This window comes from Zalophus californianus, chromosome X, assembly GCF_009762305.2.
Source record: "Zalophus californianus isolate mZalCal1 chromosome X, mZalCal1.pri.v2, whole genome shotgun sequence".
Taxonomy (NCBI): domain Eukaryota; kingdom Metazoa; phylum Chordata; class Mammalia; order Carnivora; family Otariidae; genus Zalophus; species Zalophus californianus.
Window position 1 is genome coordinate 85,664,625 of NC_045612.1, and position 14,608 is coordinate 85,679,232.

General features: G+C 40.8%; 1 protein-coding gene across 1 annotated transcript; it reads right to left on the minus strand.

Moving 5' to 3' along the window:
* Positions 1–1,083: 1,083 nt before the first annotated feature.
* On the minus strand, positions 1,084–6,025 carry BMP15 (bone morphogenetic protein 15). The gene is made up of 2 exons (XM_027608673.2): positions 5,680–6,025; positions 1,084–1,940 (listed from the first exon to the last, which is right to left on the minus strand). The coding sequence occupies exons 1-2, from the start codon at positions 6,002–6,004 to the stop codon at positions 1,084–1,086; spliced, it is 1,182 nt and encodes a 393-aa protein (XP_027464474.1). The 5' UTR covers positions 6,005–6,025.
* Between the last annotated feature and the right edge of the window lie 8,583 nt (positions 6,026–14,608).

Below are 14,608 nucleotides of genomic sequence, written 5' to 3' on the forward strand. Positions count from 1 at the left end.
CCCAAACAGCAAGCCCATCTCCCCCCAGAGATCCAGCCCAGAGCCAGATTAAACTCACAAACAGGCAAGCCCAGAAAGAAGTTGGCCACAGGCCTCAGAACATCTCACCCTTCCCCCACAGCTCTTCAAGCTTCCTGGCTGCAGTCTTCTACTCCTCCACCCCCAACCAGGCCAACTCCTAGCCTCTGAGTGACCAGGGAGCTTTCTTTGTGATAATTAACAAGGATTTAAGTGTTATATAAAACAATGCCCTGTGAAATCCATTGTTCCCCAGAAAGTTTAAAATGACTCCCCCACACATAATCCTAATCAGCAATGACAGCAATCCCTCTCTACACCATAGATGCAGGTGGTTTTGAAATGATTATCCTCTCAGCTCCACATTCAAGTTTTCTTATTAGTCTCATTAAAGGCTGTTCTCCTTACCCCGGAGAAGGGATCCCAGATACTTTCCCCAGATTCAGAGGCTGAGAGAAAAATCCCTGATATCTTAGAAAGACTCCTGTTTCCCTCCAAAGATTTTAATGGAGTTTATTACCTAAACATTTTTAATCCATCTGAGAAAAGTCAGTTTTAGATTCAGAGGGCAATGCAAGCAAAGAAGAGCCAGTCTTTCTGATCAGGTACTAGTTTTGAGGCTATAGGAGGCAACATAGGAGTAAAATCTCAAGTGGCTTTCTTAACCCAAGGTCTTCTAGAAAGCCTCAAATGATGGATACTAGGAAGATTTCACCTTTCCAGGCCTTGGTAGGACAATTGTGAAAGTTCTACCATCATGGACTGGTGACTTTTGACAAGGTCACTATAAAAAAAAAAAAGACAAGAAAGCTGGGTATTTCCAAAAGAACATCTTTAAGGGCTCTGACAAGTGGTCAAGATGTACTGTTTGGTATCAGAACTGTTTGTATAAAGTGAGAACCTCATACATGGGGAGAAGAGACTTAAGTAACACGGCAAAGAATGGAACCCACAGAATGGGTAGAAGATCACAGGTAGAACACTTGCTGCTTTAAACATTGATATTTGTTATGTTAAACTCTTTTCCAATTTCTCGGAACACCTGAGCTAGCTTTACCTTTGCTATCACCGGCATGTGCAGGACTGGGCAATCATATCCTCATACTCCTTGTACAAGATACTCCCATTTGCCTCAACCAAAAGGATGCTAATGGGAACATACTTATAAGGAACACAGGAGGGCTGAGGGACACTCTGGTCCACCAGCTCATTGACAAGGTTCTGAATGATGGCGTGATTGGGGGAATTGAGACCATAGTGTAGTACCCGAGGGCAGGCTCCTTTACAGTAGTTTGGGGTATATACGTGGGGAGCAATAATCCAGTGATCCCAGCCCAGCTGGTGGAAGCTGACCTGGAAAGGGTGGAGGGAACACTGGTTACTTTTAGGCCCATCATGTTCCTTGGAGAGGCCAGGGACCCAAGATGTGATACGGCCTGCTTGCCGGGTCCTCCGCAAGAGAAGAGAAGAGTCCCTTTCCGTGAACTCCTCCAGGCCTCTGGGGTGAAGTTTGGCCTTCTGAACACTTTTATGAGTGTCATTGACATAGAGTAACAAAAAGGCGGTGTCCAAGGATGAAGTACCATGCCACTGAAATTCAAGAACCTCACTACCATTTTGCTGCTGGCACATGAAGCGGAGTCGTAGAACCCTGTGTCCTTTGGGATTCCAGAGCCTTTGCCGAACATGTTGTGTGATATCCATCTCTGTCCAAGCCTTGGACAGCAAGGAAGGCTTCAAGGAACCTCTTCCTGAAGGAAAGTGGTTGGTTTGGCTTTTCTGGATCCAGGGTTCCACATGGCAGGAGAGATGGAAATGAGCTAGGTGGAGTTGATGGCGGTAAACCACAATGGCTCTGACTAGTTGGTATGCTACTTGGTTTGGTCTCAGAGGAAAATCCAGGGTCTTTATACGCCAGGGGCCTGCATTAGAGGGGACAAGAGCAGAGGATTAGCTTCTTACCTGCTAGCCTGGATCTCCCTCACAAATCTGCTCAATATAAACTAACAGCTGTAAGCAGTCCTAAAAATAAAGATCATGATAATCACTATCATCTGTTGAGCATTTACTATTAGATGTTTTAAAGCATTAGCTCTTTAATCTGCAATAGCCTTATGAGATAGTAATTATCACCATTTTGCAGACAAGGAAATTGAGGCTCAGGGAAGCTATGCCAGAGGACATATAGCCAGCACATGGTAGAATCAAGATTTGAGCCCAAGTAGGTTTCCTTTAAAAAGAAATTGTGTTCCATTTTTAGATCACTCAGCACTAGATGGGAAAAAAAAAAAAACATCAAATATGGAATTCTTTTGTGTGTATGGAAGAGGATAGTCTTTATTATTTGACTATTAAGAATGATCAATTAAGAGAATTGTTGAGACATGCATGAATTAAGAATGAGTCCTCCTGTCATATCATTATACAGATGCAACTTTGAGGTAACAGTCCGATATTGGGGATTATCTATGGCTTGCCATCACTTCAGATCTAGGGCCAAGATGCTACAAAATAATTCTATTTACCCTAGTGGGGGCAGCTGTTTTGCCATTTCTACCTTCTACATTAAGAATTGCTTCTTGAGCAGCTGTTCCTTCTTAAAACTTTTCCCCCTTAACCCTCAGTCTCTCTTTGTTCATTCTTTACTGGAAATGATTCTTCATATATTGCATTAATTGTACCACCATTCCCCTAAATACCATTTTCAACAAGGCCTTGGTCAGATAAATATTTTGTTTGCTAAGAATTCTACTAGAAGCTGAAAACCTCTTGGCCATTAAGCGTTTTAATCCAGACTGAAATGCTGACACCCAGTGGCCAAAGGGTTGGAAGGCTGGGCCTGCAGTGCTCTAAATTTCTGCACCCCCCTCCTGGAAAAAAGGTCAAGGGCAAAGATTACAAAAACCAGGCATTGCAGGAAAATGCCTTTTATCTTCAAACATCTTATCGCTAAACATTTGCATGTTAATTTACATGTCATTTACCTAAACTTCCTCCTCCACTGAATCCACAGGTTTGGATTTTTCAGTAGGCCTGGACTGGGCCAATGTAGAAGGGCTTTCATGTCTTGAAGCATCAGGATATTTTTTCATAGTTCAGATTCAACTTATGCTCAATACACCCTCAGGTTTGGGGCACTGGACATCATTCACACAAAGCCCAAGCCAGACTTGTATTTGCTTTCTCAAGTTATTCTACATTGCCATCTTATAACCATCTTTTCAAGAGGCCCACCCATACACCTGCCCCACCCTGCCTGAGAAGGAGCCCAACCCAATCTCTAGCAGGCTGTCTGGTGAGGAACTGCCCTTTCCTTTCAGACCTTGACATCACATATTTCCTGAAGCAGGGTGGAGTGGCTAAGGATCAGAGCCAGGAAGGGTCTGCTCAGAATTTTTCAGGGAAATGGCTGACTCACACATCCTGTGTGATTGAACCTGGCATAGCTCTCCAGGCAAGTTCAATTCAGCTGGGTCATCTCCTAATGGAGATATCTGTCCCTGTGCTCTTGTCATCCATTTCTGGATTCTTTCCAGAGTCCCTAGATGCCAGTATGTCCCACAGTCAGACCAAGATAGTGCCCTCCTTTCTAGCTCCATATCATCTGTACAAACTTTATTTGCACAGCTTTCTGCTGCACTCAGAATGAAATCCAGATTCCTTACAATGGCCTATAAGTTCCTGCCTCTCATCAGCCTCATTCCCTGCCACTCTCCACAATGCTCAATACGGTCCAGCCACACTGATCTTCCTTCTAATCTTTAAGTCAGACAAGCTTGTTTCCACCCTCCAGGCCTTTGTACACATTGTTCCCTCTGCCTAAATCAGGCTCCTCTCTACTCTTCTCATGCTTAGCTTCTTATCTTACAGGTCTCAGCTCAAATGTCACCTCTTCGAAGATGCATTCCCTGACAATACCATATAAAGGGAGGATTTGTTATTATCTATCAAAACCTATTTCATTCTTTGATAGCACTTACAATTTGCAATTATCTGTGTTTACTTATCTGTCTCACCCATGAAAACCATGCCTGTCTTGATCATATCTGTATGCCAGCACCTAAAACAGTGCCTAGCCTTCAGTAGGTGTTAAATATTTGTTGAGTGAATCTCCACCCACCCCAAGCTATTTTCCCTTTCCTCAGTCAGAAGGCATGTCTCTGCCTCTGTGCATAGTCTCCTTACTCCTTCCTCAGGGTCCAGCTCAAATAGTAGCTCTTCAGTGAAGTCTTTCATGGTCTCCCTGCTTCCCTTTGCTGGCTTTAAGCAGTGACTTATTTCTTCTTTCATGTCCAGGGAGTCTTACTGCTTATCCTTGTCAAAGCATTGGTCATGCTCTAACACCATTTTGTGATTACTTATCTGTCCATTCTACCTTAATGGGAGCTCCTAGAGGACAGGGAAACAGTTATTTGCCCTTCAGACCCAACCCAAACACTATGCCTGGTGCGCAATTAAAATCTGTTGAGTCAGCACAGCAGAATGATTAAGAGCACAAGCTCTGGAGCCCAAAAACCTGGGTTTGACACCCAGCTCTACCAATTACTAGCTGTGTTACATTGAGTAAGTTACTGAGCCTCAGTTTCTTCACCTATAAAATGATTATGTTAATAGCACCTACCTCATATGCTAGTGGTGAGGATTAAGGAAGATAATGTTTGTGTTTTGCCCAATGCCTGGCACATGGTAAACTCACAATAAAGGTTAGCTAGGAGAACATTGGTTGTTTCATTTAAAGGAGGGAATGTAAACTAGGAAAGGCCCAAAATTAATCTCACCAGGTTCCCAAGATTTCCTAGAAGTTGATGACTTTCTGCATTCCCTAGAAAGCCCTGCACTTCAGAAGCCCACTGGTTTCCTGGATCAGTATCTAATGAAGATATTTTTAAAATCAAGCATCATGGGAACAAAGAAAATTCCAAAATACCTTTAGTACCAAAAACCCAAACTAACAACATAGACTTAATAGAAAAACTGCTTGGTATACAAGGATATCAACGTACTATATCTAAACACTTGAGAGGTTATGGGGACTTCAGAATCAGGCAGTCAACATCAAATCCTATCTCTGCTACCCACTGTCTATGTTAACTTTGCAAGTTATTTGACTTCTGTGTTTTAGTTTTCTTATCTTTAAAAATTAGGCTAATTGCTCCATGACAGCTAATGGTAGTAGTCGTCCTTAAGGATTATATGTTCACCTAACCAGGTATACAGATCTTCTGATATTTGTTTCTGTCCATTCTTGTAGATTTCCCCAACTCAATATCCTATGCTCTTTGCCTTGTAAGAATACAACCACATATAAAGAGCCCCCCCCACAAGAAGGCATAGAAATATTTCTCAATTATAGTTTTCAGTGACATAACAAACAATAAGACTTTCTTTGAAAGATAGGAGCTGACATGTCATTCAATTTTCCTGAGGTCTAGGAGAGATTCCTCAGGTAGGCCCCAAGGAAATCTGTTCTTAAATTGGGACCCTAGAGGGAAGCAGGCTTGAAGCCAACTTCTTCCAACTTTTCCATCCTTTGAAATCCAAGCCTGAGAAAACAACTCACATACTAGGCAATGAAGCCTGACAATGAACTCACAGATCCCCTTTCTCTACACTTTTTCCCCATTTCTCTTCCCTACAGGACAGTATGGTATGATAACTCACCTCTGAGAGGCCTTGCTACGGTGGACAAGGGTCTCACCAGCCTCACCATGGTGGCCCCAATGGTGCGGTTCTCCCTCGGGTGCCCACGTGCATCAGCTGAACGCTGGTACAACTCCAGCATGTACCGCAAAGGATGCCCTAGGACCTGGGGCTTCCTCTGCTGCTTGCCAGGAGCTTCTTCTAGCAGCTCCCGAATCAGGGGCAAGGAAGGGGCGTCAGCCATGAGGGCAATAGAGGGCTGCCCTACCTCTGTCATTTGGACCCTGTGTTCCATAAAAAGCAACAGTCCCCAAAGAAGAATTCTAAGGATGCTGAGGAGGACCATCTTGAAAGATGTGGTGTTCAGCAACACGTTCCAGCCCAAGCTCAAAGGATGTCACTCTGAGCCTTTCCTTTCACATAGGTAACTGCATCTTGCTCCACAACCACAAAATATGGGGCAAGAAGAAATGAGAGGCAAGCAGGCAAGTCCTATGTCAATTCCTCTAGGAGAATCTTCTGGACCAAAGGAGGTCTTCTAACTTGGCCTCTTCACATCAAAACAAACAGAAACAACAGGTAGGACAACACGGCATATCCTTCCTGCTCTTCAGGGCTAGGGATAAGATAACACTTACTCGGATACTGAGGTAACCTTAAAGGAGAGGTCCATTCCAGGACCTGCTCCCTTACCTTATCCACTAGGATGAAAAAAAGCAGCCCTTGCTTGCTGTGCTCCACAGCTTTAAAGGTAGTTTCTTAATTAGTCATTAAAGGGCCAGAGACTTCTTGCTTCCATCCCACTTCCATGTAACTTTTCCTCTTAAAGCAGCATTTCCCAAAATGTGATCTGCTATTGACTTGCAGTGAAACTATCTTGGGTGATTGTTAAAAATGCAGACTCCTGGGTCCAAACCAAAGCATGGAATCTCTAGAGGTGAGGTCCAGAAATCTGAATCTTAATAAATGCTCCAAGAAGTTTCCATGAACACTAAATTGTGGAAACCACTGTGAGTGTGGCTATTGGAACTTGAAGAAGATGCCTTAACAGTGGTTCTCAATCTTGGCTATACATTGGAATCATCTGGGGAGCCTTAACTATTACGGATGCCTGGGAACCATCCTCAGAGATTCTGATGTAGTGGATCTGGGCTGTTATTAGGGCATTAGGATTTTTTTAACTTCTGCAGGTGATTTTAATGTGCAGTCAAGTTTGACAGCTCTGACACAGAATTTCTGGTTTACCGTGGAAGATGTTAAGATCCTGAGTGGGCTTCATCAGAGAAGTCTGGAGACAGTGGAAGATGAATCTGTAGAAGTTGGCTGGGAGCTCATCTCACTTGACTGGTTAATGGAAGGCAGTGGACTGGACCAGTTAGTTAAGGCTGCCCCAGACCAGGATTCTACCAAAAAAACTGGTAGGTGTAGTCCTGGCAATCTCCAAGTAGAAGTAGTTCATTGGGGCTCTAAGGAGAAGGTGAGGCAGGAGGTCAAAACATAGCTCTAGGAGATGATGAGGCAAACATTTGTAGGAGGCCTTTACCTCATACCAAGAATATCTATGGACAGGCACCCCTATTGTGTAACCAGCATGGACTTTGTAATCACACAGACCTGTGTCTGAATTGTGATTTTGCCTCTTAGCTATAATTTAACACCTCCAACACAAATCTTTCATTTTCCTGAAGTAAAATGAAGATAACATGTTTTATCTCACAAGTTGTGAGGATACAAGGAAATAAGCTATGTTAATTACACAAAACCTAATTAGACACATGACATATTGTTACATGCTTGACATTATTTATTCCCTTCTTCCATTTTTACTAACATGGCCTTGGTCCCTGGCATGTATTATAAAACATAATACATGCCAGGGACCTCTGGGTCTGGACTCAAATCCCAACTCAACAACCCATTAGCTGAGTGACTTAAGCAAGGTTTCTGCCAGCCTGAGTTTCTTCATCTGTACTGCTGGCTCCTTCAAAGAGTTGCTGTTGTTGTATGTTGTATACATTTGTATTGTATGCGATAATATACAAGTAAAAGATATAAACAGATGATTCATAGTAGGCAAAATCTGAACAACTAAAATATATGAAAATATGTAATAGAAATCAGAAAAATCCTATTTAAAACCACATGAGATATGATTTCATACCCTTTGGATTGGCAGCATATTAAAAGCCTGACACAATATTAAGTTCAGGTGAGGATATAGAACACAGGTAGCTCTCTTACACTGCTGGTGGGAATGTGATTTGGTAAAATTGTTTTAGAGAATAATTTAGCATTATCTCTAGTGAAGATGAAGATATATAATTCAGCAATACTATTGCTAGAGCAGTAGGTTTTAGACATTTTTGTCTGTGACTCACAGGAATACATTTTATATTGCAACCCAATACAAATAATAGCGCACACACTCACACACTCATATATACCCAAAGTAAACATTCCCTGAAACAATTCTTATCCTTACAATGAATTGGGAGGGGCAATATATCATGATGGGTAAGAACATGGCTCTGGAGCCAGTATCCTAAGTTTAAATTCCACCACTTATTAGCTTGACCTTGGGCAAGTTACTCAACTCTGTGTCTCAGTTTCCTTGTGTGTAAAATGGAAACCATAGCCCCTTCTTTGCTTCAATTTTCTAATATGTAAAATGAGATTAATCAAAAGACTTGTATCATAAGATTTTTTTGAGGATTAAATGAGTTAATACATGTAAGGCACTTAGAACAGTGCCTGACACGAAGTATTAGACAGAAGTTAATTATTGTTACATTTGATGCAAGTTGTGCTCTCCAGAAAGCTGGGTTCACCCTGATGGGCTAGTTTTGGCTTTGTGAGCAATGTAGAGGTAGTCAAAAAGCCTCTCTGTCCTCCATGTCCACACTACTACTCCTTTCTCTCTTACCCCCTTCTCTGCCTCCCCAACATTCTCTTTGGCCCTTCACCTCTGTCTGTTACCACTTTAAACTTCCTATCTTTCTATCCAACATAACTAAATAAAACAAGTTGTCAGGACAACTAGCAAAGGGTCCATATAAGGGTTTTGGGCACAGTTTTCTTTGATGTTTCAGTGGTATTGCATTGGGACTACATCTGTCAACATCTTTTTCTAACATCTTTTAGTAGTGAAATATTGATACAGGGCCAAAAGAAATAAAAACAGACAACATATTACACTGAAAAGAACATGATTTGGGTTTGAATTTCTGGTTCTACAATTTTTTTCCGCTTCTTAATCTCTCTAATCTCAGCTTTCTTAACCATAAATTGGAGATATTCTTTACCTTCTAGGACTGTAGTGAGATTTAAATGAGACAATATATAGAAAGTATCTAGCACATAGATAATCCCAAATAAATGGTAAATTTTATCATAATAGCCTATGATTGGGCGCCTGGGTGGCTCAGTCGTTAAGCGTCTGCCTTCAGCTCAGGTCATGATCCCAGAGTCCTGGGATCAAGTCCCGCATCCGGCTCCAGGGAGCCTGCTTCTCCCTCTGCTTCTCTCTCTCTCTCTCTCATGAATAAATAAATAAAATCTTTAAAAAAATAATAGCTTATGATTTTGAAGTATATGTAAAGTGTATCTGAACAAAGGAAATGTCTGCTCAGCATCCTTCTAAAGTTCAGCTGAATTTTTATTCCGTTTCTCTATCCACCAGAGCTTCAGGAGTCTCACCTGATTGAATAGGTAAGCTTTCCTATTTTCAGGAAAAGATTCAATTTCTTATTTCATAAAAAGATCCAAGAATCAACTCTATTCTTATCACCAGAATTGAAAGAACTGACATGATTATTTCTTGGAAATGCCCCCCTGGTGGGCCCAATGTATGCTACTGCCCCAAACCTCCAGAAGAGGGCACCAACTGTCTTTCTAGCCTTATGGTTGGGGGTGGGGTGGGGTGAAAGGGTGGGTTATAGGTGATTGGAATAGGATCTTCTAAAGGATATTTACCAGCCCTTCCTGCTTTAGCGGGAGGCCAGTGTGTGAAAACACTACTTTTTATAAATCGGACAGTTTAGGAAGTGATTGTTGACATGACAAAAGAGGTTCTTGACATAACAAAATGGGTCACCACAAGTTGCTTTGCGTAGCAGGAACCCCTAATGCATAGTGAGGGTTAACTTTTAAAACAGTAATGTGTTGGCATACTGTTAAAATGCATGAAATTTTAAAAAGAATCAATTTTTATCCAATTTTGGGGAACATGTCTTTTGTATAAGGTACACATGTATGATGGACTCCTTCTTTTACATGATTATAATTCACATTTTCTTGCAACTGTATTTATTCAACAAATATTTCTAATAGGCACCTTCTATGTGGTTGTGTTAGGTGTTAAGAGTGCAGGCCTACAGCCAGACTGTCTGGGTTCAAATTCTAGCTCTAACACTTAATTAGCTTGCTCATTTTGGACAATTGGCTTAATCTCCCTGTGCCTCAGTTTCCTCATTTAATAATAAGGATAATAATAGCACTACTTTAGAGAACTGTTGTGAGGATTAAGGGACTTAATGCATGTGATAAGTATACTATGTTCTAGACAGTATACGAGACCCAGAGGGTACAGAAATGAATAAAACAAATCCTATATTCTTAGCAGTCCTAGGCACTATGCTAGGCACTGAGATTGGGTGGGGGATACCAAGATAAAACAGATAGTTTCTATCTCAAGAAGATAACAACCTTGATAGGGACATAAAAGATAGGAAACATTTCCTATAACCATGACATTTCCTCTGATTACTATTCTGAGTCCTTGAAAACTGGACCTTTTTTCTAGATATGTTTTGTTTAAAAAAATCATTTTCCATGAAACAGGGAATATGATGTATTTTATACAAATATTTATTAATTTGGCACTAGACTATAACATTTTACATATTATGTCTTATTTTATCTTTGTATTAGCTCTATGAGTTAAGTATTATCATTCCAATTTGTGGGGAAAGAAATTAAAGATCAGAAAAGGAAACTTGCCTATGGTTAAACAGCTTTCAGATAGTGAAATCTACTATGACTTGGACCCAAGTCAGGCTGACCTCAGAGCCCCTCTCTGTATCTTGTAAGTTTGCTCTTTAAGCTGCCAATGAGTATTTAGCCCCTTAAGAAGACCTAGTTACCCTACAAGGTAATCCTACAGATATTCCTGAACATGATGACAAAATATAAGCTCTGTGAAGTCAAGGATCATGCCTTTCTTATTCATTATTATAGGTGCTCAATCAATATTTGTAGAACAAATGGTTCTAATAGGAGCCTATTGTTCTTGCAGAAATCTAGGCTGATGGGCAGACTCTGGCTGGGTGTTGTAATGTGTCCTCAGAGAAGGCTATCCTGAGTTTTGAGGTAGAACAAAGTCTGAAACAACTTTCCCCTGTGTTTTCAACTCTTTTTGAAAAAAAAAAATCATTATTACCTGTGTTAAGAAGTCCTTGTGACTCTCTCCATCCCTAAAGATGCCAGAAGCCCCAGGAAAAGAAAGGACCTGCTTTCCCATGCATGGGTACCAAGAGTCACTTCTCACACCACTTGCAAATGGAAATTGCACCACCCTCCCTAGCCTGAAGACCAGGGAAGTTCTAACTCAGTTGTAATTCATTCAGACCCAAACTCAAATGTAGCCAAATCAGCCTTGGATCATGGACCCTGCACTAAAACAAACTCATCAAACCTCAACAGCGTGCCAAGCATTGTTTTGAGTTTATGATAGTGGAACCCAGTATAACAAGGAAAACATGTGCAAAGGTCCTGAGGGTGCAGAAGACCTGTTTAGCCAGAACACAGAGAGAGAATGAGGGAAAGAATCCCAGGTAAGGATGGTATATTAGGTAGGAGCCAGAACATTCATGGCCTTGTAAGGACAGCTGCTAGCTTTACTGCACTTTAATGACATTTAAAACAAGAATGCACAAATCAGAAAAAGATACTGTTTCTGGGTGGACACAGCTCTATGGTTTAGCAAGCAGAGCCTGGGCTGGATTTCAGCTCCCTTGAGAAGGCACTTCGTGTAGTACAGTAACTGCACAGCTATTTGAGACTGCCCTATTTGTAAGTTTTTTGGCCTTCTCTGTGCTTTCGCCACACGGACTTTCTGGTTATCTTTCAGTTTTTCCAACAAACCATACTATCTTTGCCTCAGGGCCTTTACATATACTGTCTCCTTTGCTCAGAATGCTTTCTCCCCTCTCATTCCCTGGGGTACTCCCACTCAACCTTCATATCTCAGCACAAACATCACTTCCTTGAGGAAGCCTTCCCTGAGTCCCAGGATTAGATCTAGAGAGCATTTAAAGAAGATTTGCAATGAGAATGATTTGAATTAGGTTATGAGTAGGATTTTTGTAGGTGGAGAAAAGAAGATATGCCATTCCAGGATCAGTTCAGAATTTTTCAAATATTGCCCTGAACATTGTAAGGATGGATTGAAGGCACCTTGAAAGATTCCTTAAAGCAGGACCTGAGGAACAGTGTCCTTCCTACCATGGGATACATAGGAAGAGTTGGGAAGTAGTTATAAGGAACACATTCAGATACAAGTCGCACATACTGAGTCTACACTGGATCTTTAATGCATGTGTTATTTCATTAATTACAACTTTCTGTTTTACAGAAAGAGAAACTGAAGTTCAGAACAGTTAAATGAATTAACCTGGATCTCACAGTCATAATGAAAGGCAGATTTGCACTCAGATCTCCTGACTCCAGGTCCAGGGCTTTTATCACACCTTTGAGGAGTCTACTTACCATCTACCATACTTTCAAGGCTTGGCTTCCCACTCTGGGTCTCCAGAACTTGGTTTTTAGTGTAGGGATAGAGGAGTTTCTATCTAAATGATCTCTACAAGAGCTCCCAGTGGTGCTTCTGGGATCCTTGGCCTGCAGGAAATGTCCAAGAGAGAATCTCTGGGGACAGAAATCTGAAACATAACCTTGTAAACCTTAGCATAAGGTGTACAGAATTTTAACTTTTATCATTGGTTATAAACCATATCACTCCTAGGCAACTAGAATATCATGTTGTCTTTTAGCCAAGTACACAAACAAGAGCTAAGCAAGACCTAAGCATAATATACTCTGAAAATCCTTTTGGCCTCAGAGACAGCATTAGCTGGTGTAGCCTTTGGAGTTTTCAGTCATTTATGGACACAGCACTATGTCACCAGTAAACCACTGAGCATTCTCTGGCCTCCCTCCCTCTGGTCCTAGTAATCACTTGTACTTTCAAAATTTGATACTAATGCAATTATAGAAAATGCTGCTCTAAACATTGAGATGCATGTATCCTTTTGAATTAGTATTTTTGTATTCTTTGGGTAAATACCTAGTAGTGCAATTCCTGGATCATAGGGTAGTTCTATTTTTAACTTTTTGAGGAAACCCCATACTGTTTTCCAGAGTGGCTACACCAGTTTGCATTCCAACCAACAGTGTAAGAGGGTTCCCCTTTCTCCACATCCTTGCCTAAACCTGTTGTTTCCTGTGTTGTTAATTTTAGCCATTCTGACAGGTGTGAGGTGATATCTCACTGTGGTTTTGATTTGATTTTGACTTCCCTGATGATGAGTAATGTTGAGCATCTTTTCATGTGTCTATTGGCCATCTATATGACTTCTTTGGAAAAATGTTTATTCATGTCTGCCCATTTTTAATTGGATTATTTTTTGGGTGTTGAGTTTGATAAGTTCTTTATAGATTTTGGATACTAACCCTTTATCAGATATGTCATTTGCAAATATCTTCTCCCATTCTGTAGGTCGCCTTTTAGTTTTGTTGATTGTTTCCTTTGCTGTGCAGAGGCTTTTTATTTTGAGGTACTCCCAATAGTTTCTTTTTGCTTTTGTTTCCCTTGCCTTAGGAGACATATCTAGAAAAATGTTGCTATGACCAATGTCAAAGAAGTTACTGCCTGTGTTCTCTTCTAGGATTTTTGTGGTTTCATGTCTCACATTTAGGTCTTTCACCCATTTTTAATTTATTTTTGTGTATGGTGTAAGAAAGTGGTCCAGTTTCATTCCTTTAACATGTTGCTGTCCAGTTTCGCCAAAACCATTTGTTGAAGAGACTGCCTTTTTCCCTTTGGATATTCTTTCCTGCTTTGTCTACAATAACTAAATTATGGAAACAGCCCAGTGTCTATTGATGATGAATGGATAAAGAAGATGTGGTATATGTATACAATGGAATATTACTCAGCCATAAAAAAGAATGAAATCTTGCCACTTGTAACAACATGGATGGAGCTAGAGAGTATTATGCTAAGTGAAATAAGTCAGAGAAAGACAAATACCATATGATTTCACTCATGTGCAATTTAAGAAACAAAACATATGAACAAAGGGGAAAAAAAGAGAGAGGAAAAGCAAGAAACAGACTCTTAACTATAGTGAACAAAATGATAGTTACCAGAGTTGGGGGGATGGGTTAACTAGGTGATGGGGATTAAGGAATGTACTTGTGATGAGCACCAGGTGTGGTATGGAAGTGTTGAATCATTATATTGTACAGCTGAAACTAATATTACATTGTATGTTAACTAACTGAAATAAAAACTTTAAAAAAATTCATACTAAAGCAAATAAGTAGGTAACTGCCCTCTCACATTAGAGATAGGGAGACTGTTTTTCCCCTGAAAATCCTACCATTTTCTATTAGATGTCAGCTTCTTAGGGGTTGGGCATAGGTGAATATCAATGGATATTGGGCCAGAAAAACTTAATACAAGGAAGACATTCTGGATATTTGGGACAGGAAAGTAGGAGATTAAGAGAAGCCTCTTCAAAGACTCAGCAGCTATTTTCCTGCTCTGCAGGTCTATGAATCCTGTCCTTATCTCAAAAGCCAGTGTAGAATTTGGTGTTTAAAGGGAAAAAATTTGGGATGCCTGGGTGGCTCAGTCAGTTAAATGTCTACCTTCGGCTTGGGTCATGAT